The following is a 26,728-nucleotide window of genomic DNA, read 5'->3' as shown; positions in this document are numbered from 1 at the left end:
CGCGGGGATGCCGGGGTAGACGAATGGTGTGATGACGCAGCATCGGCATCGTCGTCTCTGTGGTCCGAGGCGACGTCTTGCACCTCGCCTTCCTCTAAGTCCGTGTCATCCTCCTCGCTGTCCGATGAGTCCTCCGCCTGGGTTTGCGGTCGGAGTTGGCTCCGAGGACGGGCCTGGGGAGCGGAAGGGTGCGAGGCCGATGGTTGCGCTTGGGTGACCGGTACCTGGGCACCGCTGTCGGCGTCCGGGAACCGTTGCTTATAGTCCTGCACCAGGGATTTCAAATCGTTGACCAGAGACAGTGGCAAACAGATCATTGGGGTGTTCACCGTGTCGACGTTCAGGGAGCTGCCTTGATACATAACTTCGTCCCGGATCTCGCGGACGTCCTGGTGGTCTTCATGAACCTCCTGGTCTCCGTCTGACTCCTCACTCTGGAGTGTGTCCTGTTCTTGCTCGGGTGCCAACTCTACCGTTGGGCGAACCGAGGGCGTTGGAATGGAGTGAATAGAGACTTCGACCAATCTCGATTCTTTCCAAGATGGCGCCGGGGTCTCTTCCGACGACGTGCGTGAAGATGGCGCCCCCGCCGTTCGTGTTGGTGATTTGGGCACCTCCGTCAGGGTCAATGGCAACAAATTTTGCGGGGATAAGGTTTCCGTCGTCTTACCGATGGTAGTGCCTTGGACTTGAGATATCTTTGTCGAAGGTGTGCTTTTTGAACTGGACTTCGACTTTTTAGGAGATGTACTTGACTTCGCCGTCTTAGGTGACGACCCTTCGGTATGAGGTGTTTTCGGCGAAGGCGTACCTGTAGATTTAGACCTCTTAGGTGACGAAGAGGCCGCCTTCGTATTGGATGAAGGTTTCAGAGGAATGGTCGAGGAGACCGGTGCGCCTGAGGACGCAGTGGTGGTCGTCGTGGCCGTCGCGGAGGGCGATGAGGCCGTAGTGGTCGACACAGTGGTCGTGACTGAGGTGGTCCGCTTAGTAGATGGAGCGGGCTTCTTGAACCTCTGGCCATCCTTAACAGACACGGAGGAGGTGGTGGAGCGTGCCTCCGAAGGCTTTCTGTGCGCCTTCTTAGGAGGAGTGTCTGTCTCTCCAGGGGACTGCACCCTGGGTCTCTTCTTGGAGATTTTGGAGGTCGCGGAGACACTACCCTCGGAAGATTCCAGAGTGTCTCGGACCTTAAGCCTGTCGAGCCATTCGCGAAGGCGAGTTTCCCTTTCCTTAACCGTCTTCTTTGGGAAGGCTCTACACACCCTACACTTGTCAGTGACGTGGTCAGGGTACAGGCAATATAAGCACAGGTCGTGCTTGTCCTCCGCTTGAATCCGCTGCTTGCCGCAGGAGGAACAGGCCCGTAGATGGGCTTTCTTCTGTGAGTCCGCCATGGACGAAGCTTTCTTGTTCGATTCCGACATTTAGTCGATGATAGGATAAATATTCTATCCGTGAACCTTAGCGAAGTTTGAGACTTCGAATTTTGGAAAACCTGAAGAGCTCAGGTTGGAGACTCCCTAGCACAACGTGCGGTAGAAAAATCTGAGGGACGGAGGCTCCTCCCGGGAAGGTTCTAGAGGGAGGTCGGAGCTGATTGGCTAACGATGAGAGTTCGGTCCTTTTACATAAGGACGTGGAAAGGCCCCAAAAGGGGAGGCCCTTCGGCCTATATTCTCTATGTATGTCCTTAGGACATTACTTTTTTATGTACCGGAGGCTCCCGTCTCGGCGACGGGGAATGATTCAGGCATGTGAATCTATGAAAGACACCCAAATACTGGATAACCACAGTTTACAGGTAAGTAACTTATGTTCTTCTCCATTATTAGGGGTGTCTTTCATAGATTCACATGCTTGAATAAGAATAGAAAGCAGTAACGCACAACATGAGTCATAAAAGTAGCATAAGCAAAGTACATAACACAACTGTGCATACTTATGATTAGTTTGAGAAAAAACCTTTATGACTGGAGGCGGGAAGAAACAGAGGCTCACCTATTGGAAAAGATTCCGTAGCACCGCTTGTCCCACAGCAGCGTCTGCGGCGTCTGCTGATCCGAGACAGTAGTGCTTCGTAAACGTGTGTCTGCTCGACCACGTTGCAGCTCTGCAGATGTGGCGTAGAGGCACTCCCGCAAAGAGGGCTGTGGAAGTTGACACCGCCCTTGTGGAGTGGGCTCATACAGGAGTAGAGAGAGGCTTTCCAGCCCGTTGGTGGCAAAAAGCAATGGCAGAGGAAATCCACCTAGTGATGGATAGTTTGGTAACTGGTTGTCCTTTGCAGATTGGGCCATAAGCCACGAAGAGCTGATCTGATTTTCGAAAAGGCACAGTGCGCTGAATGTAGAATTTCAAACAACGGTTTATGTCCAAAGAATGCAGGGAACGTTCTGCAGGATGCCGGGCATTAGGGAAAAATGTCTTAAGGATGACAGGTTCATTAAGGTGGAAATCGCTTGGAACCTTAGGAATAAATTTTGGGTTGGTGCGTAGTGTAACCGCTTCTTTAGAAAACTGAAGAAAAGGAGGTTGGATCGTAAATGCTTGAATGTCACTTACTCGCCTGGAGGATGTTAGTACGAGTAGAAGAGCAACCTTCCACGTGAGGAATTTTAAGCCCGCTGAATGGATGGGCTCGAAAGGAGGTAGGAGGAGCTGAGATAGGACCAAATTTTAGCGCCAAGCAGGCGGAGGGCGAAGAATGGGCGGAAACATCAGAAAAAGGCCCTTGAAAAACTGTTGGATAATTTGAGAGGAATATAATGACGTGGAACCATCATGACAGAAGCGGGAGAGTACCGCCAAGATGACTTTAAGGGTGGAATGAGAAAGTCCTGATTTTGCAAGGGACAGGAAAAAAGGCAGAATTTGGTCAGGCTTGGCGGTCATTGAATCCAAGGCTTTAGTGTGACACCAGACACAGAAACGCTTCACTTTAGTTGATAGGTTTTAATGGTGGATGGAGCACAAGCATGAGCCAGCACTTCTCTGCAATCTGCGTCGATGTTTAGACGTGCAAACTCATTGTGTTCAGGTTCCAGGCATGTAGCTGGAGATACGCCGGATCTGGATGGTAGATTTGCCCTTGCTTCATTGTCAGGAGGTGAGGCAGAGGATGAAGTGGAATTGGATCGCTCTGAGAGAGCAGGAAGAGATCCGTAAACCATGGGCGCCGTGGCCACCTGCGTGCTATTAGGATCACATGTCAGGGTTGAAGCCTCATACTGTGTAACAGGCGCGGAACTAGAGGGAGTGGATGGAAAGCGTAGATGAATTCGTTCGACCAATTGATCGAAAATGCATTCCCGCTCGACTCTCTGTGGGGATGACGACTTGCAAAGCGTCGGCATTTCTTGTTGGAGGCAGTCGCAAAAAGATCCATCTGTGGCTGGCCCCACTGACGGAAGATGAACTCTAGAGTTGGTTGATTGAGTTCCCACTCGTGATTATCTGTGAGAGACCTGCTGAGTGAGTCCGCTAGGACATTGGAGACACCCGGCAAATGGATCGCTGAGAGATGGACTTGATGGTGAATCGCCGAGTCCCATATTTCTTGTGCTTGCCTTGAGAGCAGAACAGACCTCGTGCCACCCTGTTTGTTGATGTAGTGCATGCTGGTGGTGTTTTCTGTCCGCACCAGCAGCGATTGGCCCTGCACTACCCTCTGGAAAGATTTTAGGGCAAGGAAAATGCCCAGAAGTTCTAGGCAATTTATGTGCCACGTACGTTCGAGCGCAGTCCACTTTCCTTTGACAGACAAACCTTCGAGGTGTGCTCCCCAACCCTCCAATGACGCGTCTGTCGTGAGCGTCAGTGTCGGAGTCGTCTCTTGAAAAGGCCGTCCCATGGAGATGTTTGGAGGGTGAGCCCACCATTCCAGTGCAGATTGAATGCGGGGAGTGAGGTGAATCTTGTTGTTGAACGACCCCGAGATCTGTTTCCACTGCTTGTCTAGTTCCTCTTGCACGACTCTCATATGTAGTCTGCAATGTGGAATCAGATGTATGCAAGAGGAGGCCATGTCCAGGAATGACTTTAACGTCCGGACAGAAACGTACTGTTTTGACTTCAGGGAAAGTACCATTTTGAGAATGCGGTCCTGTCGTTCCTGGGAGACAAACACCTTTGCCAGTTGAGAATCTAGCAAGGCTCCTAGAAAATCTTGCTGCTGTGATGGGCAAAAGTGTGACTTTTGGCGATTTACTGAAAGGCCCAAGTTGCGAAAAAGCGAGATGCAGACCTGAGTGTGCTGATTCGCCACCTGGTATGACGGAGCCTTTATAAGACAGTCGTCTAGGTAAGGGTAAAATTTGATGCCCTGAAGGCGCAGAAACTCAGCTACCGGAGCCATGATCTTTGTAAAGACCCTCGGTGCTGAGCGAAGGCCGAACGGCAGGACTTTGAACTGGAAGTGCAGATGTCCGACTGTGAAACGGAGATATTTTCTGTGTTTGTGGTGGATCGGCACATGAAAATATGCGTCCTGGAGGACGAAAGTGGAGAAGAATTCTCCCGGATTGAGGTCATTTAAAATTTGGAGTAGTGTTAACATTTGAAATGTTTTTCCTGTGATGAATTCGTTCAGGGCCCGCAAGTCCAAAATAGGGCACCACTCTCCCGACTTTTTCTTGATTTAAAAGAAGCGGGAGTAAAAGCCCTTGCACTGCTGCCCCTGCGGCACCACTATGACAGCCCATTTTTTGATCAACAATTTGACTTGAGCCAATAGTTCTTTGTAATGAGGTGGGGGAGGACCAGTAAGTGGGCGGGTGGGAGGAAATTTTATAAATTCTAGAGTATGTCCCTTTGAGATCACATCCAGGACCCAATGATCGGAGGTGATGTTCGACCAATTTAAGATGGACTTAGAGATCCGACCTCCAATTTTCACAGACGGTGTGTACTTTACGCTGGGATTGTCACTGTTTCTTAGCGTTGGAACCACCTCTGCACGTGGTCTTTCTCTGGTATGGTCTTGAATTGGTCTGGCAACTTTGAGACTGGTAGTTGTTTCGTTATCTATTGTCGTTATAGGAACGATATTGGCTGGAGCCACGAAAAGTGGAAGAGCTGCCGCCCCTGCCACGTGCACCTCGAAACGGCTGTTTTTTATATTGGAGGGTTGCTAAAACCTTGGCCGTATCCGTATCCTTTTTAATGGATTCAAGAGCGTCATCGACATGTTTGCCGAAGAGCGAATCGCCATCGTAGGGTAGATCAAGAACTCGTGCTTGGACCTCTGGACGAAAAGCAGTTGACTATAACCATCCTTGGCGTTGCAACACAGCAGCCCCCGCCAATTGCCTGAATCCTGTAGATGAGATGCCGACAGCACAGTCGATGATCTCTGAAGAGATCTTCTCTCCATCGTGCACAATGGCTTGCGCTTCCGCGCGGATGGCCTCTGGAAATTGTGGAATTAACGCTGCAATTTAGGACCACATCTGACGGTCATACCGCCAAAGAATTGCTAGGGAATTAGCCGCCCTAACTGTTGTGGCCACCATAGTGGTAAACTTTTTCCCGATGGAATCCAATTTGCAGCCCTCTTGATCAGGGGGAGATGTGAGTGGTGTTGCAGGATTGCGAGACCTTTTCTGAGCCGCCTGTGTTAAGGCGGAATCTGCCTTTGGCTGAGAAACGAGGCATGCTGGAGAGTTCGCAGGCGCTTTATATTTTTTATCAAGTCTAGGTAAAACGTCCGGGATCGAATTAGGCCGCTCCATTAGTTGGAGACCTTCCTTCCAAATGTGATCGATGATCGGAATGGTGTGGGCTTGTCTCTGAGGAAGGTCTTTGAAATCATATATAAAACAGTCTGTCTGTTGGACTTCTAAAGTGAAGTGAAACCTTTTGGCAGCACGAATCATCAAGTTGTGAAAGCTGCCAATGTCCACTGGAGGCGAAGCTCTTGGAGATGTAGGCGGAGTAGAAGGTGTTTGGGCCCTGTAGTCATCCCAATCAGCGAGGACGTTGTCGTCGTCATCTTGATCCGTGTTTTGAGGGTCCTGGTCCTCATTATCAGTATCCTGCTGAAGGCGTACTGGTGATTTGGGTGTTACTGTAGGTACAGAAACTTGTGGTTGTGGAGGAGGATGCGGAGCTCGAGAAGCAGGTCTAGATGGCGGAAACCTGCGATTATAATCATCCAGCATGTGCTGTAAATTAGACATTAAAGACAGTGGTATTTGTGTCATCTGTTCCGTTATGGGTGTTTCAGAGTGATCTATGGGGAAAAGATGTGCCCCATCTTCGGTTTCCTCTTCCTCCTCCTCGTCATAGTCCTTGCACTTAATGTTGAGTTCAGAGGGGCTAGACGCGGGTCGAAACGCATCATCGACATATGAGCTGTCATTAGAGTCCTCCTCCGCGGACTGCAACAATTGTCAGGAAGAGCAGAGCCACTCTTTACAGGACTTTAATGCAGAAGAGGTACCCGTCTTTTGACCATTGAAGCGGTGACCACTGTGAAAGTGGTGGCTGTGGCCAGTGGATGATGTGAGGTTGACGAGCTCGTCAACGAAGCGGCCGAAGATTCTGAAGGAGGCTGAATCGTCAGCGCTGGGTCTGCTGATGAAGAATCCGTAGCCGGATGTGACTTCCCTTCAATCTTCGTCGACGAAGGTTTTTTCGCCGTCGACAACGCCGTCGACGAAGAGGGTAGCGTCGACGCAGATGTCACCGTCGACGAGGATGCTGTCATCGGAATTTTACTCATCGACGAAGGTGGGACCGTCGACGAGGAGGCAACCGTCGACGGAGTTGTCACCGTCGACGAAGAGGTTCCCGTCGACGAAGGTGTAGCTTTCGTCGACGAAGATGGACGTGTCGACGAAGATGGACGCGTCGACGGAGGCTTTTTCGTCGACGAGGAGGTCTTGGCAGTCGTCGACGAAATCTTAATGATGGAAGCAATGGGTCTCACCTCATGGGTCGTCGTCGACGAGGTGGACGTCATCGACATAGTTCCACAAGACATTGAACATGTCGTCGTCGACGTAGAGACTGCATCAACTGATTTGGTCGTCGTCGATGTCGTCGACGGACGTGCCGACGAGCCCGTCGACGAGCCAGTGCCCGTTTTAGAAGATGATGGCACGGCTTTGGACTGTGACGCTAGAGAACCAGGTCCCGTAGGCGTTGGAGGCAAGTCCTGTGGGGAGACATTCTTAGAGACTTCAGCAAGTCTTCTTTTCTTGAGGAATGGAGAGGGCATCTCCGTCTCAGACCCACGCTTCTGAGAGGCCTTGGAATGAAAAGAAGAGACACTTTCAACCTCCGAGACCACTGAGTCAGATGTCTTCCACCCCTGTAGCCGCAGAAGGAGACGGGCCTCTCTGTCTCTTAAAGTCTAATTAGAAAAAGTACGGCAGTACTTACAGTTCTTGACTTCATGGTCCGGATGGAGACAGTAAATGCATTTACTGTGTGGATCTTCATGAAACAGTCTCAGTTTGCCACAGGATGAACATTGTCTAAATAAAGATTTCTTTGAGGAAGACATTTGTCAAGTGGAAATCAGCTATGAAGTAGAAAAAACTGAGCAGAGCTCAGGGAGACTCCCTTCACACGACGTGCAGTAGAAAATCTGAGGACTTGGGCTTCTGAGGAGAAGGTTCTAGAGGGTGCTGTAGCCTGATTGGCTGGAATGTGGACCATTAAAATGACTCTAATATGTTACTAAAGTGAATTCTCCCTTAGGCTGCTATGGGCCTATTCTGTTCTATGGTACTTTCTTAACTTTATGATATCTTTATATCTTATTGCTCTATATGTATATATGTATGATTATGTAATTTTTTCATCTGTATATGCATATATTACTGCTATTTTACGTACCGTGGGACTCCCACTTCGACGACGGGGAATATTCAAGCATGTGAATGTATGAAAGACACCCCTAATACTTGAGAAGATGCTGAGTACATGATGGAGTAGCAGCTCTGCAAGGGAGGTAGCAAAGGGATGGCAGGAGGCGCACATGCAGTACCAGTTGCACATAACTTTAGTAAACCCAACTTCTGGAAAGCAGTTTCTTGTCCGCACCAGCAGACAACAGTATCTGCAATGTTGAAACAGGAGAAGGTCAGGGTGGATGGGTAACTCTTCGTAGCACTGCTCGATGAGACCCAAGCAAAAAAGTTAAGAGCACAAAAGTAGAGTAGAAATGCAAAATAGTGGCTGTGGTAGGTACTTGAAGGAAACATGAAGGGGTGTAAAAAGCCATGTTCATGAACTGGCAGGAAAGGTTGCAGAAAGACGATTTGGGTGGGGTGGTCAAATTTCATACACTGTATCCTCCCTTGCAAACACAACGATGCCCTCTACGGCTTCTTCATTAGTCCTGGGCGGCGTTCCCGGATTTCCGCATACCAAAAAACTCTGCCGCGCTACACAGAGTTCTGCAAGCAGCAGAGTGCATTTGGTCATGCCGTTCATGTTGAGGTTCAGCGCCGGGTGTTTGTCCCGTGCTCTAAAATCAGCACCAATGGCACCATGAACAGTGGAAGAGGGCCCTGCTTCTTTCCATGCCACTTGAGAAGATTTTCTACTCTAGCAGCAACTTTCTTTATGCAACAGAAGGTATCTCAACGCATGCTGTCGCAACTGCCAGCGTTGAGAAATCTGACAACCCGTGTTGAAAAATTTCACCGGAAGGTGGATTCTCCTTGCTAGCCAACTGACATAGCGAAAAAATACTCTGCTCCGTGCATGCTCCGTGGAGTGCAGAAAACTCTGCAAATGGAGCAGCATTCAACACCCAGGCCTATTCCTCATGCACATAGAGCCCTAGGATGATGCTGTTTCTGGCAGTACCAGCGCAGAAGAGGTCTGGGCCCTACTCTTTGGCATTTTGAGTACTTCTCAGAGTTAATGCATGTTTTGATGACAACTGAACTCAGAAACACAGGGCCATATTTGCCTTTTTATGTTTCTAACCTTTGCTGTCACAAAAATATACATTAACTTGAAGAATGTATGAGTTAAATACGACAAAAAGAAGATCACGCACACCTTCAGCACTGGAGTAGCGCAGAAAGTGCCATCATGATACACCCCATAGATTCCAGGAAGCCTAAACACTTTAGAAAGCATACACTAAGAGAACTGAATGCTGCCCATACCCAAAACGGGCAAGAACATCTTACCTGGCCGGAGTTGTTGTGGCGATGGAGTGGACCTCGGGTTGGCACTGAAGGAACTCTGAAATTCTCCCGACACATCCTGTCCAAAAGAGACCAGAGTTACACACAGTAAGAAAGAGCAATAAGAAGGAAGAAAGAAAAAAAGACTCTGAATGTGATTTCTGAAGGCAGCTAAATAGTATGGTTAGAAAATATAAGATCATATAGGATTATATATTGGCAGCTGTCAATAACAGGTTCTTTTGCACCTAGGGGTCCCAAGTAACATTAAATGGACATCAAGATAAATGTTCCAATTGTCTACAATGTCACTCAGAACCTCGAGGTGAAAACACGCAGGTTTTTATCAGCTACTCATGTTCATGTTACGCACGTCCCCCATCGCCTTCCACTGTATAGCTAGTCCTATGCATGAGCTACACATGGGAAGATGAGTCAAAGGAAAGCCATGCTCAACATGGCCTCAGCTCCTTTACCACCCATCATCTAACCGTAGTTTAAAAAAAGCATTAGCTTGGTGTCCTGCCACCTTCTCACACTTCTTCAAAAACACACTCCCATAGCCCAATCCAAATTTAGTTTTTTAATCCAAATTCTAGGTGCCCTGCTACCTTCAAAATTCCCCCCCACCACCCGTATAACAATCGACTCATTCATCTAAAAATACATTTCAAAAAGCTTACTTGACGTTCTGTCACCCTTGCAACCACTCTCTTAATGTAAAACACCTATTCCCAAAAATGTAAAGGACAATGCCTAGGCCCAGATTTACGAACCTGTCACAACACAGCTCAGCAAACCAAAGTTGCTACGCTGCGTTGCTTGACAGGGAGAGAGCAGGAAAGCACCCTATCTACAGCGATATGGCAATATCCTGCGCTGCACAGAATCATGCTGCCTGGCTCCATGCACACACCTTTGCACCAAAATTCAAAGGCGTCTTCATGAGTCTAGCACAGGCTTTGTACACCTTCCAGTATAAAATAGTATGTGTATGTGTGCTGTACAGTGCAGCAGACAAGCAAAGTGGAAAAACGGAGGAGAATGAAAGATTTCTCCGTTTTAATGCCTACTTTTCAGTGGCGTTAATATTTGGCACAAGAACCTATTGTTTGTAGATAGGGTTTTGCCTAAAAAACCATGGGTGGTTACACAGAAACGCCCATGTACCACCGATGGAACGTCCTCCCCTTCAAGAAGACTAATGCAAAGCAGTGTTGTGCGTGGTTTGTGCTAGTTTGTCTTAAAAACCAATGCAAATACCAATTTGCCTTGGTGTGTAAATCCTAAAAAGGATTTTGCATCAGGTCTGCGTTTTCAAAGTAACGCAACCCCACAATAAAATCCTCATTAATCTGGACCCTAGTCTCCTGCCATCCTACCACACCCACCGCTGTAAAAACAAACTCTCCACACTATTACCAAAATGTAAAAAACCCTGATACCTGGTTTCCTAAAATACAACCCCACCACCCTCTGGGACTTCCTTCTCTCTTCAGACCAGAAGCAACGCGCTCTGCAGTCAACAGAGCAGAGGGGTGGCATCCCAAGGAAATGCTCTTTGACAGTGCATCTATTAGGGTAGCTTGGAATACAGAATAATAATAATAAATATTCTGTTCCAAGGTAACCACATATAGTAAAAAGTATTTTTACATACTGAGAACTTGGAAACTGGGACACAATAAGACAGTTACCTTCCTTTGTATATTAAAACAGGTTAAACATCCTGAAAGATCCACAGACAGGAATATCAAAATAACCTATACACATCAGACCTTACTGAAGATATTAGCAACAATTGATGGTTAGTATTAACCTCCTTGTTTGGAACGGTATGAATGTAATGTTTGAAAAGGTTGAGTGGGTCCCACTTCCGATCCCTCTTCTTGTAACTTCCTTTCCCCTCCCCCCTTTTTTTATAGTTGGGTACACATCTAGAATCTTTGACTGTAGCTCAAAGTTGAGGGTGACTAATTCTGAAATGTAGTGTATCCAAGTAGAAAGAAATGTAATGTGAATATAAAAATGCAATGTACAAAAAAAGAGGGATGATGACCTATGGTATAAACTGTGATTGATAAGCCCAGAATAATGTAAGGGTGGGTGGGAAGACACAATGTGTTTCATATATACTTAGGTTGACATACGTTTCTTTCTCTCATGTAGATACTGATCTTTTTTCTAATAATTACATGAAGAAAAGTGACCCGACATTGTTTCATGTCCTGAAGAAGGTGGTTTTTGTTCATTTAATCAAATCTGCCACCGAAACGCGTTGACGCTTAGGTTCAACTAAAGAATCCAAAATAACGAGGGACACTAGATAAGAAATCTTTTTCTTACGGAATGATCCCATAAAGATCACTAAACGTTGTTGGATCAAATTGAAGTTTTTAACAGACTATTGCTACTGTGTATTTTTTAGGGTCTATGTTCTGTATTAGGTGTATTCTTCTACATAATGGTGCTATTGATGATGAGTATTTTGTATGAATTGTGATCTTTATTGAGCAAAACAATTCTTTTTTTACTTGTGAAAATGTTGTTTTAAAGAAATTGGAGAATAATTTTCTTTTTAATAAATCAGTGTAAACACTACATTTCAGTTGTGGGTATATAGTTGTATTTTAGATAAAACTTACTATATGGATTTCAACTTACTAGCCATTCCTTGTGGACAAGTGTGACTTTATTAACCCCCTTTTCCTCCAATCTCTGAAAGCGTTGATGGTGTGAAAGTTATCAGAGTGAATGGTGTGTGAAACTTAACTCTAGGGATTATTTCTCTGCTTAATTATATTAAGAGCCCTGTTCCCTGGAACGTGAGGGGCCACCTCTCTTTTGACTCACATGTGTAATAAGAGTGACAGCATTGACGGAATGTGAGTTGTCAGGTTGTATCAATGAATTGAATTCTATTCAATGAAGATATGTCGTGTTACATTGACAAACTATTTTGTATGAGAGTTAAATAAAACGTATATCTATAAATAACATATCCTGTTTATCAAGGGTAATTCATATGAAACAGTAAGTAAAAAAAAGTACAGGAAGCAAGCAGCTGGTTAGACATTGAAAAGCTGACAATTTCCCTTCAGAACAGCAGAATTGCAGTGATAGGTGCAAGGGCTATTAATGGGTGAAATAAGAAGTGGGAAAAGGTCTTTATCACTAGCAAAGAATAAAGCAGATCCCAAACAGGGAAAGGGGGAACAGACACAACCATCCAATTTTTATATATGTTCGAATATTGTATTTCTATACCATGAACCTAGTCAAAAGGCAGAGAAGCGTTGCACGTGCTCCGATAAAAGCCTAAAGTCAGCGAGGACGCTGGGCTGTAGATGGTTAATTCATTGTGTTGTAAAGACATACATCTTTAACTCTTTCTGCAATTGCAGATGTGTTTGGCTTTCCACATGGATACGGGGATGTTGTACCAGATTCTGGGTGCACAGATGGAAGAGGCATGCTGTCTTATTTTTGTTTTTTCCCCCATTTTCTAGTCTGCAGTCTGATGGTGGGGTGCTGTTCGTGATGGCTTTATAAATAATGCAGCTGGTTGTGAACATGGTCCATGCCTGCAAGGGGAGCCAATAGAGTTCCATCAAGATGGGGGTGATATTGGTTCTTAATGTTGATCCCTTGGGAAAGAGGTTTTGTACAGAAAACTATCTGAACAATTGTTAAATAAATGTCATTTTAAGTGTGTTTGAACACCATTTGCTTCTTTCTAGCCAAGCAGAACAAAGTCTATTTTATACAAGGACCTTCTTTTGAATATTTACATTTGAAGTCCGGGTACAACAGACAATGAGGCCTTCTATTCCACAAATAGCAACATTTTAATTACAAAGGATTTGGAGTTAACCGGACTAAGAAACAGGGATTGCAAAAAAGTGTAAGCCTCTGGTACACCGGCAGTGATACTATGGGACACTGATTGGAATTACTGATCAGGCTGGGTTGCCTGTAGTAAAACAGAAAAGGCTGCATCTATTTGTAATCCCTATACAGGAGTATCGCATAACAGCCCTAGTTGCAAAGCCCTGGCAACAAGGTTATAATAAGACTAATACGCCTCTTTAGTGCTACATGTTTTATCGCACAAATATCAGCTTAAAAAATATTTAGGAAATTAAAAGAAAATCTCCAAACATAAGCTTAAGAGTGCTGAAAACACACAGATTTTCATCTGGAATACATGTTTTTTCATTTTGGTATAGGCATGTTATTTAACCAAGCAAAAGCTTCTGATTTAGTAAGCTGGGTTGCATTACGACAACCAGAACAAACAGCCTTAGTCGCAGGACAGCAATCTAATGAATTATGCCCACCACCTCCAAAAGCAGATCAAAATAGCTCAGGTTGTACAGCTCACACTCCAGGCATGAAGGTGTAGGCTCTTGAGGATCGGATACAGAATCTGTCCCTCCCACTACAAGAGGAAGTCCACTCTGGATGGAAGTGGAAGAGGAGAACAAATCGATAAGCGGAGCAAATCTGAATAACATGCCATCAGTGATAAGATCTGCACCATAAAGATCACCTACGGACAGTTCTGATGCATCTTTCCTCAGAACACAAGGAATCAGAGGGATTCCCAGAAAGGTGTAGTGAAGCTGGAAGTTCCACCTCAGGTGGACACATATTCCAGAAGCCCTCTTTATGGAAACTGGAGGCCGTAGAACAGAAGATAGTGTGCATTTTCATGCGTGGCAAACAAGTCTACTCGATGGGTACCTCAAATGGCAAGGATGGACTGAACTACCACTGGGTGAGAAGTCACTTGTGATGAGCAAGATGACATTGATGGAGATCATCTGCTTCATGTTCAAGGAGTAAAACAGAAGGTCTACAATTAGCCAGACACCATGAGACTGTATCAAAGACCACAGCTTCAGAGCCTCCAGACACAGGGTTGCAAGTCCACCTCACCCTTTCTGCTGCATATCACACCCTGGTTGTGCTGTCTGTGAGAACCTGAACTGACCATCTGCAAATCTATAAAAGGAAAGCCTTGGGGAATGCAACGTGCCCAAAGCTCAAGCAGGTTATTGTGGGGCTGCGGCTCCATGAGAGTCCACAATCATCTGATGTCCAAGGCCTCAAGATGACCGTCCCAGCTGAGGGAGGTGACGTCAGTCAGCACCATGGTCACTGACAGCAGATGGCTTCCCGCAAGTGATGTGTTCCATCATCATCCACCACTTCAGGTCTTGTGCCGCCTCCAGGGAGATCTGAATGATTGTCTGTCAAGAACCACCCAGTGCCAGCCCACTGAAAACAAAGGCACCATTGAAGTGCTCCAGTGTGCCACCCAGTGTAAGGAACCAGCAAAATTCAAGAAGTGAACACACCAAGCAGGTGCAGAAATGTCAGAGCCAGACGAATACCTCCCACGAAAAACATCAGAATCATAGCTTGAACGTCCAGAAAACGCTGGGGAGGCATAAAGTTATTGACAAGGACAATGCGCAGCCTAAGAAAGTAATTTGGATGCAGAGTGTCATAAGGCCTTCTAAGAACTGACGGCAGACCCTTGAAACACTCTGCTGTTCTGAAAGCTTCTGGCTATAGTAAGCCCTTCATTCTACAGATTGATACCTTAGAGGGAAATCAAGCTCAACTTGATGAAAAGGGTGGACAGCGTCCAGTGGTCTTTATTAGTCAGGCTGCCTCTATGGAATAAAACTCAGAAGCCATTATAAAGATTACCTAGCGGTAGTGTGGGTCAAGAGGAGGGTCCTACCTTATTTATTTCATACCATGTTTGTGGTCAGAACAGATCCCAAGCCACTTAAGGGGTTGATGGCATTGATATGTGACAATCTTAAGTTATTCAGTTTGACTGTCTCATTACAAGGCCTACATTTCATGTTGGAGTTCAAAGCTGGAATAAATATGGGGAATGCAGATGGACTTTCCTGCCAGTTTTGCTACTTCAATGACAAGATTTCTCCTATGGAGGAGAAAGGTTTAGGGTAATCTCTCTTTGGATGGGCATCTATTGGGTCAGGAATGTCCCCTGTATTACGACCAGGCATGTAGCCCGGCCCTTTTGTAAATCTATTATCAGGCCTTTTTGTTACCCCGAGCATCATGCTAACCTAAGGAATATGCAGTGAGATGTAGGCCTCGCCCTGCTAGTGAAAGGTCCAGAACCTGTTTGATGACCTGCAGATGGGGCACCTACTGAAGCCTCATAGTGGGTACAGGACTACTGCCCATGTCTTGGGTAAATTGCACAAAGCAGTGGTGGATTCATACAGAGCTTTTGTGACTCCGTGCCATGCAAAATTTTTCTTGCGCATGCCGATCCGTCTTTCCGGGTCGTTTTAGGGGAATACGGTTCTGTCCTGGGTGTGGTTGGTCGCCTGTCTATGCCCCCGCCGCCTCACTGCGGATAGGTGAGGACCGTGTGAAACATCTTTGCTTATTGCTCAACACGAGATCAGTAGGTAGGCATGCCCTGGACATCTTTGATCTCCTTGTTAGGGAAAAATCATTATGTCTTCTGCTGACTGAAACCTGGCTGGGGGAGACGTCCAATCCGGACATCTTTGCGGCTATTCCATCGGATTATAATATCTTTCGTCAAGATAGAGCCAAGGGAAGGGGAGGTGGGGTGGCGGTGGTAGTCAAGAAGATAGCTTCATGCTCGATTCTTCCCTTGGATACAATCACAGGTTCCGATTCCCTCGCCTTCACCATTAGGTTGACCCCGCATCAAGCCTTGAAAGGGCTGCTGGTATATAGACCTCCAGGACCAGTGGGTTCTCTTTTTGAGGACGTCCAGGCTGCCATCTCTGGACTGGCTTTGTGTGCGCGGCATTGTTGCTGGCGGGAGACTTCAATTTTCATATGGATGTGGTTGAGGATTCGGACTCAAACAAATTGTTTGACATTACTGCTCCTCTTGGCCTTTTTTCTTTTCTGGTGGGCCCCACACACGACAAGGGACATACCCTGGATCAGGTTTTTTCCTCGGTCCCTTTAGTGGATATTGAGCTTCTCCCGGTGCTTTGGACCGACCACAGGTTGGTCAGGTTCTCCATACTGAGGAGTGAGCAATTACCTAGTAGCGCCCCTAGACAGTATGGTTCTGCCTCGAGGGCACTGCACGGGGTGACTCCTGAGCTGCTAGCTCAGGCTTTTGTGGACCATCCGTGCCCCCTCTCTGTTGACTTGGAGCAGGACGTAGAGGCCATGCAGGTGTGGCTTTCGGAGAGGCTGAATGATTTAGCCCCCGTAATGGCCCCTCGGCCCACGGCCAAGCGGGTTTCTGCGCCGTGGTTCACTGAGGCACTGCATGTCACTCGTAGCCAGTGTAAGGTGGCTGAGAGGGCGTGGCGTCTTCAGTATGACGTGGAGGCCAGACTTGCTTACAGGATAGCGGTCAAAGCCTACCATTGCGACGTTCTCCACGAGAAAAAGGAATATCTTGCCAGGAGGATAGAGGCTGCCTCCAATTCATGTAAGGAGATCTTTACTGTGGTGAGGGAGTTCACGGCCCCTAGATCCAACTTGCCTCAAATAGCGTCACCTGAGTCGTGGGTCTGTGATCTTGCCAAGTTCTTTACAGACAAGATTAAATCGATCCAGGACTCCTTTACAGAGAGGTCTGCTGAAGTGTCTCCTAGCATTGGGGCCGGACTAGTTCCATCGACCACTCGGGATGTTGTTCTGGCGGAGTTTCCCTTTGTCTCCACCGATGCTTCCCTTGCACTTCTGGCCAATCTTAAATCAGGTTCGCCATTAGACCCCTGCCCTGCCAAATTTCTGGCCAGGATGGCGCCTGTGGTCAACCCATTGGTCAACCCTCTCTTGAACTTGTCTTTAAGCGAGGGGAGGGTCCCGCGGTCCTGGAAAAGGGCTATGGTGATTCCCCTCCTCAAGAAGCCAGGATTAAACGTCGAGGTTCTGGCCAACTACAGGCTGATCTCCCTCCTCCCGGCGTTGGCTAAGATCACGGAGAAGCATGTGCATGGCGCTCTTTCTAGTTTTCTAGAATTGAATGACCTATTGCACCCCTCGCAATCCGGTTTCCATCCCAAATTAATTACGGAGACGGCACTCCTGGAGGTGTCAGAGGTTATTAGGGAGACATTGGACTCAGGAGGCAAGGCCATGCTTGTCATGCTTGGTCTGTCGGCGGCCTTTGACACCGTTCTCCATGAGGCGCTTCTCGCCAGACACTATGACATTGGTCTGAGGGGGACGGTGTTCAAATGGTTTACATCTTTTCTTGAGGGTCACCGACAAACGGTCTGGGCCTCCCCGAGCTCCGCTGAGATGCCGCCTTTGGGAGTCAGAGTTCCGCAGGGTTCTGTGTTGAGCCCGACTCTTTTTAACATCTTTATGACCCCTCTGGCGGCACTGGTGGAGTCCTTTGGGGTCCAGATCGTGTCCTACGCGGATGACACTCAACTGCTCTTCACTTGTAGGAAAGATCAGGCTTTTGATGGAGAGAGCATTCGGGGTTGCCTAGGGATGGTCTTTAACTGGTTTCAGCGGAACAGCCTCAAAGCTAATTCCAACAAATCGGAGGTACTGTTCTTTGGCTGTGCCTCGGACCCTGAATGGCGGGTCTGGTGGCCAACGGATATGTGTCCCCCTGCTCAGGCATCTCAGGTGGCAAAAAATCTGGGAGTTAAGATTGATAATAATCTTACGCTGAGATCACATATTCTTGGTTTGACGGGCACTTGCTTTGGTATTCTGAAGATGCTCCGGAAGTTCTTACCTTTGCTTATAGAAGAGCATAGAAAGATTACTGTGCAAGCCTTAATAGGCTCCAGACTGGACTATGCCAACGTCCTATATTTAGGGCTTCCGGACTATCTTGTTCAGCGGCTGCAGGTTGTGCAGAACTCTGCAGCTCGCGCCATCTTCGGCCTCCATAGGCGAGCGAGAGTATCCGGGTTGGTGCAGTCGCTTCACTGGCTGCCCATCCGGAAGCGGATTATGTTTAAATCATTGACCCTGGCTCACAAAGCGCTTTCTGGCTCGTGATCAAGGTACTTACAGCGCAGGCTCGTCTTTTATCGCCCGGTTCGATCTCTTCGGTCGGAATCTTTGTTCTTGGCCGTGGTCCCCCGAGTGAGGAAGGCCCGCAACGGGGGTCACTCCTTTGGTTTTAGGGCCCCTCAGTTGTGGAACACCTTACCTCTGGCCTTGCGGCGCACACCTAATCTGTTCCTGTTTAGGAAGAGCCTCAAGACCTGGCTTTTTAACCTTTAGGACGTCTTTCATTCCCTTATCTGTCTCTGTCTAATGGTGTTATGTTTTTCACACTGAGCTGCCTAAATAAAGCGCCGGGACACTCTTACTGAGTAGCCGTGCGCTATAGAAGTAAAATATAACATAACATAACATAACTCATTAGTACGACCAGATATTTTTTCCGTGTGTCAAGGACAGGGTGGTCTACTAACACTATTTGAACCCCAGATTCTTGCACTGACATTTCATGTATTTCTATAGCTCAACCCTAGCCAAAAGGCAGCAGAATGCTGAATAGAGTGAAAGACAAACATAAAGTCTGATTGTAGGACTCTGTGTGTGATGAAAGTGAATAGTGGGACCAATGGGATCCATTTTGGATAGCCTTGTACAGGATGAGAAGCCTAGCATGTCCCGGTATGGAGAATGAACAGAGATAGAGAGTGACTGCAAGTGAGCTAGGACAAGAGTGACCATGTGTGAAAGTGTCCCCTGGTCTCCCTGAGGTGTTCTTGTCGTTTACAGCACCAAGAATCCTAAAAGTGCAAGCATTGTGTGTGACTGGCCTGCCATGGGACTGAAAGGCTGCTGCCACTGCTGGCGCCAAAGTTGAGATTTTCCATTGCTGCCAAGGTGGTAGCCCTTATCGGTACAATTGCCATATGTTTACAATCAGCCTGGAGGTAGCACTTACCATCCTAGCTCTTTCTTGTACAGCTGCCCTAGGGAGACCTCTACTGCTGAAGATAAATGTCACTGTGTGCGCCGCCATGCTGAGATCTCCCAGCTGTGAAGTTCTGAGTACATCTACCACCCCCCTATAATTCAAGAGCATTCTCGACTGGAGCAGGGCCACTGCATGCATCTATCCTGCCCCACCTGCGCTGTAACAACAAGAGAGTAGGTATGCACGGGGCTTCCTGAGCTCATAATCCCCATGATACCTCCATGAGAGGCCCTTGACTCCTCTCCCTTGCCATCCTAAGAGTCAAGTGTGGAAAGGGGTGTTCTTGGCCCAGTTTGCAGAGTTATAGATGGATGGACCAAAGACGATTGGCAAACATCCTCAACCACCACAATGGGGATCCAGTAGCCCATCCGACCCATGGCCCCAGTAATGGGGTCTGGCCGAGAAGGAGAGCTACTTCAACACTTCTGAATCCTGTCTAGCATCTGGAGGAAATTCACAAGGTGAGGAATCTGCAGGTAAAAGTAATCATCTGATGATGAAAAGCGGGGCTGTCCTTCACTAAATTTGGATTGCTGATGCAGAAAGTAAAGGGATGTGGCTATTAACATTACACACCCGTAATTTCTGGCAACTTTCTACTGCTGCATCCTAGTAACCTCTCAGCAGACAAAGGTACGGTAGATGAGACAAGGTGCTGCTTGTCAGGAAATTCTGCTTAATTGTCCAAACTGAATTGCACCAAGTCAAAATAAGTTAGTATACAAAATTATCAGTTCATAGTGATGTGCAAAGAGAGTTCTGATCAATGGCCAGCAAAATAACAACCTCACTGCCACCCTCCAGATTCTCCACTGGTTCCTCCTCCCAGAAAACATCAAGATAAATCAGTATTCATAATTTTCAAATGTATCCAAACCAACAAATGTGATCCCCTAGCTAACAGCCTTTCCCTCCTTGGCTGCATATGCACCGCTCAAAACAACTGGAAATCCTTAAGGCAAGGACTGAGAAAGCAAGGGGAATAGCATTCTCCTTTTATGTCCCAACCTCCTGAATGAACTCTATATGGATCTGAAATTGATATCAACTGTTCTGACCTCAAGGAAATAGTTCAAAAGTATCCTACTTTCCCTTTTATTTATTTATTTATGGCATTTAGAGAGCGCGCTGTTACCCATGGGTGTCCTGGCGCTATGTGAAATCTCTCGGGAGGGACCAAGCCAGGCAGATACCTGGTCCACTATTCTGAAAACAACCAGGTTTTTAAGTTCTTTCGAAAGATGAAAAGTTTTGAAATAGCACAGAGCTGAAGGGGAAGCTTGTTCCATACTTTGGCTGCATTTGCCACAAAGCTTTTACCACCCCAGGTGGCCTTTCTGACAAATGGGACATGCACCAATTTGGCATCAGATGATCGTAATAATCTAATTGGCGTATACAGATAAAGGTGTTCTTTTAGATAGGCCAACCCTGCTCCGTAGAGGGCCTTGTGTACTAAACACATCGCCTTGAACATGGTGCGCTTCCTGAGTGGCAGCCAGTGTAATTTTCGTATCTTATCTGCTATTGGCGCATATTTAGGAATGCCCAACAGCAGTCTGGCAGCTGCATTCTGTATAAGTTGTAACTTCTGCATTGAACCTTCCTGAATGGTAAAATACAGACTGTTACAGTAATCCAGCCTCGACATGGTGAGAGCTGTAATCACTGTTTTACGACAATCGGACGGGAGCAGAGGCAGAATTTTCTTACATGACCTTAGGGCATAGGATGTGGCAGAGGCCACAGAATTAACCTGGTCTTTAAAATTGAGCTTCTGATCTATCCAGACCCCAAGATTTTTTACCTTCTTGATAGGTACGGGAAGAGGACCCAGAGTGTCAGGCCACCATTCTGGCGTCCAGAAGTTGGCATCATTCCCAAAGCATACCACCTCTGTCTTGTTAGAATTTAACTTGAGGCAGGTCTGGGCCATCCAAGTTCCCACTGCGTTCATGCAATCGTTGAATCGGATTGCTGTGCTTTTAGACTCCGCAGGAAGGAGAGACACCACTATTTGGGTATCGTCAGCATAGCTAGTAAGGCTAAACCCAAAGGACTGAATAAGGGGTGTGAGGGAGGACACATAAATATTAAAAAGTGTCAGACTCAGTGAGGACCCCTGAGGGACCCCACATGGTAATGAAAACGGAGAAGATACAAATTCTCCCAACGCCACCTGCTGGGTCCGATTAGACAGAAATTATTTTAATAGTCTCCAGGCCGCGCCCTGAACCCCGATCTCCTGCAGCCGATCCATCAGCAATACGTGATGGACCGTGTCGAATTCTGCAGAAAGATCTAACAGGATCAGGGCCGCTTTACCGCCTAGATCCAGAATAGTCCTTATTTCTTCTGTTGATTTCAAGAGGGCAACTTCCATGCTATGGCCCCCTCGAAAGCCGTATTGTGTGTGGTCCAGTGCTTGAGAGGACTCAAGAAATTGGCTCAACTGCATGTTTAAATTTTTGTCAATCATTTTAGCAGGAACCGGGAGTCTAGATATAGGTCTGTAGTTATTTGGGTCTTTAGAGTCCAGATTTGGTTTCTTCAGGAGGGGCAGAATAGAGGTTTTTTTCCAATCTAGTGGGAAATGTCCCTCTGAATACATTAAATTGAAAATGGGTGTAAGAACTTGAGCTACTGGCTCAGCCGCTAACTTTAATACAGAAATCGGGCAAGGATCCGAAGGGGAGCCGGAATTCACCTGACTAAGAAGGTTACTAGTTTCTAGGGCCGTTGGAGGAACAAACGTGTCCAGTATCGCCTCCAGCTCTATTGAACGATCAACCGTTTGATTTGCAATGTTCTTGGTCGTAAAAATAGAGAAAGAGGAAAAAATAGCATCCACTTTATCAAAAAAGAATGTAGCCAATTTATCACATAACTCCTGACTCGGCATTGCTGTGAACGTCACTGGATTAGCCAGGCTGGTAACAGTATTAAACAATTCTCTCGCTGAGTTTATTGCTTTCTAAATCTTCATAGAGAAGAATTGAATTTTGGCCTGGTTAATCTGCTGTTTGTATGTAGAAAGAGCGCCTTTGTACTTCTTCTTATCTGTCTCCTTATATTCTGTTCTACATTTTTTCTCCAGGTGTTTACATAACAGTTTTTATTCCCGGGGTGATTGTAAGTACCAAGGGGCGGAAGGCCGTGATCTGGTGGGATAAGTCATTTTTATTGGGGCCAACACGTTCCCAGCTGTTTCCAACCAGCTGGAGAAGCGGCGAGTAGCATCTTCTAAATTATGGGGAGGCGACCCCATAGTCTTATTTAAGGTTTCACACAGATCCTTGCCTTCCACTTTATTCTACGCTCTTATTGCCAGCTTCTTTTTTCCAGCTTGTTTCTGCGAAAGATGCTCTGGAACGGAAAGATCAAATAAGACCGCTTTGTGGTCCGACCATGGAAGTGCTGCAATCTTGGTGACTAGCAGGTGCGGATTGTTCGAAAAAATACTATCAAGCGTATGTCCTGCTTGAGGAGTCGCCTCCATTACCAGCTGCTCAAGGTTGCTGCATTTCATTAAATCTAGGAGTTTAACTGAGTCAGTATCTAGGGAGGCTTCCAGATGGAAGTTAAAATCTCCTAGAATGGTATAGGAACTAAACAGAATACCCGATTTGATGAGTTTACCCACCCGCTCAATAAAACGTCTTCTAGGGCCCGGTGGTCTGTAAATAAGTGACCCTTGAAAGGTATAGTGAGAAGATAAATGGAAGGAGAAGTCCAAAGCCTCACTACCCTCCACCTCTCCAGGGCTAAAAGACGCACAAAGTGAGGAATGGTAGATAACTGCTAGGCCACCACCTCTTCCTTTGGGCCTGTTCAGGGTATGGCACACAAAGTTCGGAGGTGTCGCCTTAACAAGATCCGGTCCGGAAGCATTATCCGTCCAGGATTCAGTAATGAAGGCTGTTTTAATGTTTTCGGCTTCCAAAAATAAAGCACATTGTAAGCTGTGTTTGACCAAAGATCTCACATTCATCAGGACCAAATTCCAAACCGTGTCTCTCCCTGACTTTACTACCTGAGGTCTGAACCTCTCTATGGTATCAAAACGTAACTTTGGGATTGTAACCCCGCATCCTACACAGGGCTTCGGTGAACCTGGCGAGTGCTTCATAGGATCAATGCAGGTTCAATCATGATTATTGGTACTAGGGTTAAGCTCCTTTAGAGATGGACCATCAAAATATATTTGTTGCTGGTTACCTGGGCCTCCACAAGCATAATGGCTGGCGCTGAGCGCGGTACGATCGCGGACGGGCGCAGACGGGCCTGCCTTTAACGCGCCGCCGGTGCGCCCGCTGCACGCTCACATCATCCTGTGGTTAAATAACATCAGGGACGAGAAAGCATAGCCTGCCTACCCAAAATGGCGGCCCCGCGATCCCAAAGCCCGGCTAACCAGTGCCGGAAATCGAGGCTACGGGGGAAAGGTACGATGTGTTCCAATAAAATTAGAAGCGCTGTTTAAAAGAATCAGCAGCGTACAGTTTTAAAATAATTACAAGTGTGCAAATCCGCAATTAGAGCAGCAAATTAGCAACAGTAGAGCAAATAGTTAATCAAACATGCACTCCCGGCTGAGCCTCAGGAGAGATTAAACCATGACGTAACTCGCCACACCATCCACACCATCTGACATCTGGTCTTTGTGTACAAATGTCAATGTTTCTGCATCCTCAGGAGCAATATATAAACATCCAACTGCATATTGTTGTGAAGTTACCAGTGTGAGAAGGACCACTTGTGACTCAGAACTACTGCCTTTTGACAACACACACTACCAAGATACTATAATTCTTCAGAAGACTAAATAATAAAACAGAGAAAGATTTTGATGGATTCAGTGAAGTAAGTGCTAGGCATCTGGGTGCCAGTGAATGGGATACTGTCGGCTAAAGCATGGCACTGCATTGTAATCATTTCAGCCAAATACCATTTCCAGTAGCTTAAACCAGAAAAGATACATACAAAATGATTTAACACATCCTTTCATTCAACTAAATTGTTAATGTTGCTAAATCTCAATTTAAAACCCTATAATGAAAGTCAGAATTGTTGTTGTATCTGAAATACAGTGAGGTTACAAATAAACATCTAATTTCAAATTGCAGCCACAGGATGCTGGTACAAGTACTTCCAAGCTTCTTTAATGGGAGTAAGGAATGCCTTGTTTCTGCAACCAATTAATTACCAGAGGATTCCCAAACTGGCCCCTGTTTTTGCATTCAAGGATAGTTAAGTCGTCCCCACTGCCATCTGTAGAGATAGTGGATGTCACAGAGAAAAGCATGTCTCATACACTTGCGTTGTTTCATCTCATATCTCTGCAATGTTTTTGCCTTCAGACTGCAAACTATATATATCTGCATCTTAACTTTCCTGCATTTTTGCATCAGTGTTTACTCGCCGTTGAATATTCACTCACACCTTAGGTATTCTCAGCTTGTCTTATAAATTACATATTTGATATCTAGAAATAATTGATCTCTTGAATGAATGTGATGGGTTTTGCTTTCTGCTAATCGCATCACAATTGTGGGTGACAACTCAATGCTTACGTTAGATGTGAGGTTAATTGATGCATACCGCATTCACCGGTCTGACTAATGACTAAATTACTTGTATTGCATGTACGAACTGTTCCTTACTTCAAAGTTCTGGGCAACAACTCAGCAACATGGAAAATTGTTGTTGCTTTCAAGTGTGATTATCACCTCATCACTTAAAACAAGAAAACCTCATGTGGGAGGACAATTGCTCATTGGCTACATCTCATTTGTGAATGTCTTCATGGTCACAGAACCACTGCAAATTACGATTAATTGTAACACAGCTTTGGATAACTATGCATCACGTAGACCACAGCTGATGATGGATCAGTAATCCCTAGCATCATCACTGCCCATATCACCTTGGGGCTTACAAAACAGCTAAGCACACAAACATTGTGTTTACATAAAAGCTGTGGTTCTGTCTGTATCATCATCTGCTTTTGATACAGCATATAGTAAAATGCTTTATGCTCAAATGTCTTTAATCCACAAAAGCCAACAAATAACTTCCTCACCCCAACGTAAACAGGACCACACTTACCACAGTGATGATCTCTGACTTTCGTCGTGTACTCTCAGACATGTGAGCGCCCACCTCGTTATCCTCAAGCGACAGAGACTCGCTCTTAAGGCGCAACCGTCGCTTCTTGACCAGGTCGGCATCTCTCACATGGGAGAAGCTACACTTGCTGCCATGGGTACGTGGAGGTGCCACGGGTGTGCCCTGGCTAGTGGTGGATGTGCTGCGTTGGAGTCTCTCCTTGCCTGAGCCTACCTCTGTACCCTCTTGCTGATCAGTGCCTTTATTGTCGGCAGTAGACAGGTCCCGCTCTCCATTTATTCTCAGTTTCTTAGTCCTTGGAGGCGGCAGTACTCCATCTGATTTTCCAGCCCCAGCAGTTGAAGTCACACCTCCATTTATATTCACACCCTCCTCTGCTCGGGCTGCAGTCCCAGAATCCTTGAAAGCAGTGTCAGGGGTGTCTACAGCCGATGGCTGAGCACCATTAATACTAGTGCTCGCCCTGGGCACCGCTTCGCTGGTCTCTGGCACACTGCGTCCATCCGTATTCTTGTCTGCACTCATCTGCAGCGCCTTGTCCTCTTGTTTCTTGCCAACGGATTTTAGGACAATGGTGCCGCCAGGGGTGCTGTGTATTTTCTCAGAGTAGAAGCGTGCTGGATCCACAGAGAAGTGGTCATCTGTGTCATATTTGCCCACCTTGTATGTACTCTGGCTGCTGTTCTGCTCAATCTGAATGATGTTAAGCTCCTGTCCTGTAAAGAACGCCCGGATCTGGCACAAATATGTCATGACGATCAGCTTGTCTGGCACAGACAGAAACACCATATCTGATGGGTCCAAGAGTCGTGAGATCCCCAAAAGAGCGAACCCATCAAATGCCTTAAGAGAGGATAGAAAATGTAAAGTGTTACTATCAGGACATCAAGAATTACAAACCATGCAAGGACAACCCACATTATACCTTATCCATTCTTCCCAATTTCCTAAATTGAAATTGTTATGATGCATCTATCTTGAATACTGGAGAAGCAGGGTAAGCTCTGTAATGATGGGAACTCTTCCCATTGCCCCATGCCTTGGAGGTAGATTAACTGCACTGCACAGGTAGCTACTTGGAGCCCCAGCAACAGTATGGTTGAGCAACATAAAATGTGAGCAGCAGGCCTATCACATAATCTCACTCTTCTCATTCCCTAAGGAAGGTGGCAACAGATAAAGGCCTGAAGTAGAGCAGAGAGAATTTAATAATTCCAGGCATGCCTTTAAAAAAAGGATTAAACAGAGGAGGGAATATGCCATCATTCTTCGCCTAACAGGCATCATATCACACAGAGGAGACACTTGAGCCATTTATGGTCTGTAGTATCACACTCTTGTCAAAAGAAAGGACCCCGTTCTTTGCTTGTCAAAGGACACCTGTCCTTTCCCCACCTCTAAAAAGTTGCTATTTCATCAAGAAGAAACGCTTCACAGAAATATATCATATTACCCATAGAACATAACTACCTTACCCCTCACCTGTGGA

General features: G+C 46.4%; 1 protein-coding gene across 7 annotated transcripts in view; it reads right to left on the bottom strand.

The window, feature by feature from the left end:
- EHBP1L1 (EH domain binding protein 1 like 1) overlaps positions 1-26,728 on the bottom strand; it is a 289,110-nt gene that overhangs the window by 34,481 nt on the left and 227,901 nt on the right. For all 7 annotated transcript variants that reach the window (XM_086938343.1, XM_086938339.1, XM_086938341.1 and 4 more), the window contains 2 exons: positions 25,219-26,082; positions 9,156-9,231 (listed from right to left, as the gene is read on the bottom strand). In XM_086938343.1, the coding sequence (XP_086794469.1) occupies positions 9,156-9,231; positions 25,219-26,082 (940 nt within the window). The remainder of the gene's footprint in view (positions 1-9,155; positions 9,232-25,218; positions 26,083-26,728) is intronic.

Source organism: Lissotriton vulgaris, chromosome 9, assembly GCF_964263255.1.
Source record: "Lissotriton vulgaris chromosome 9, aLisVul1.2, whole genome shotgun sequence".
Taxonomy (NCBI): Eukaryota; Metazoa; Chordata; class Amphibia; order Caudata; family Salamandridae; genus Lissotriton; species Lissotriton vulgaris.
The sequence above is the reverse complement of the archived record's forward strand: the minus strand, read 5'-3'. Positions and strand labels throughout refer to the sequence as shown.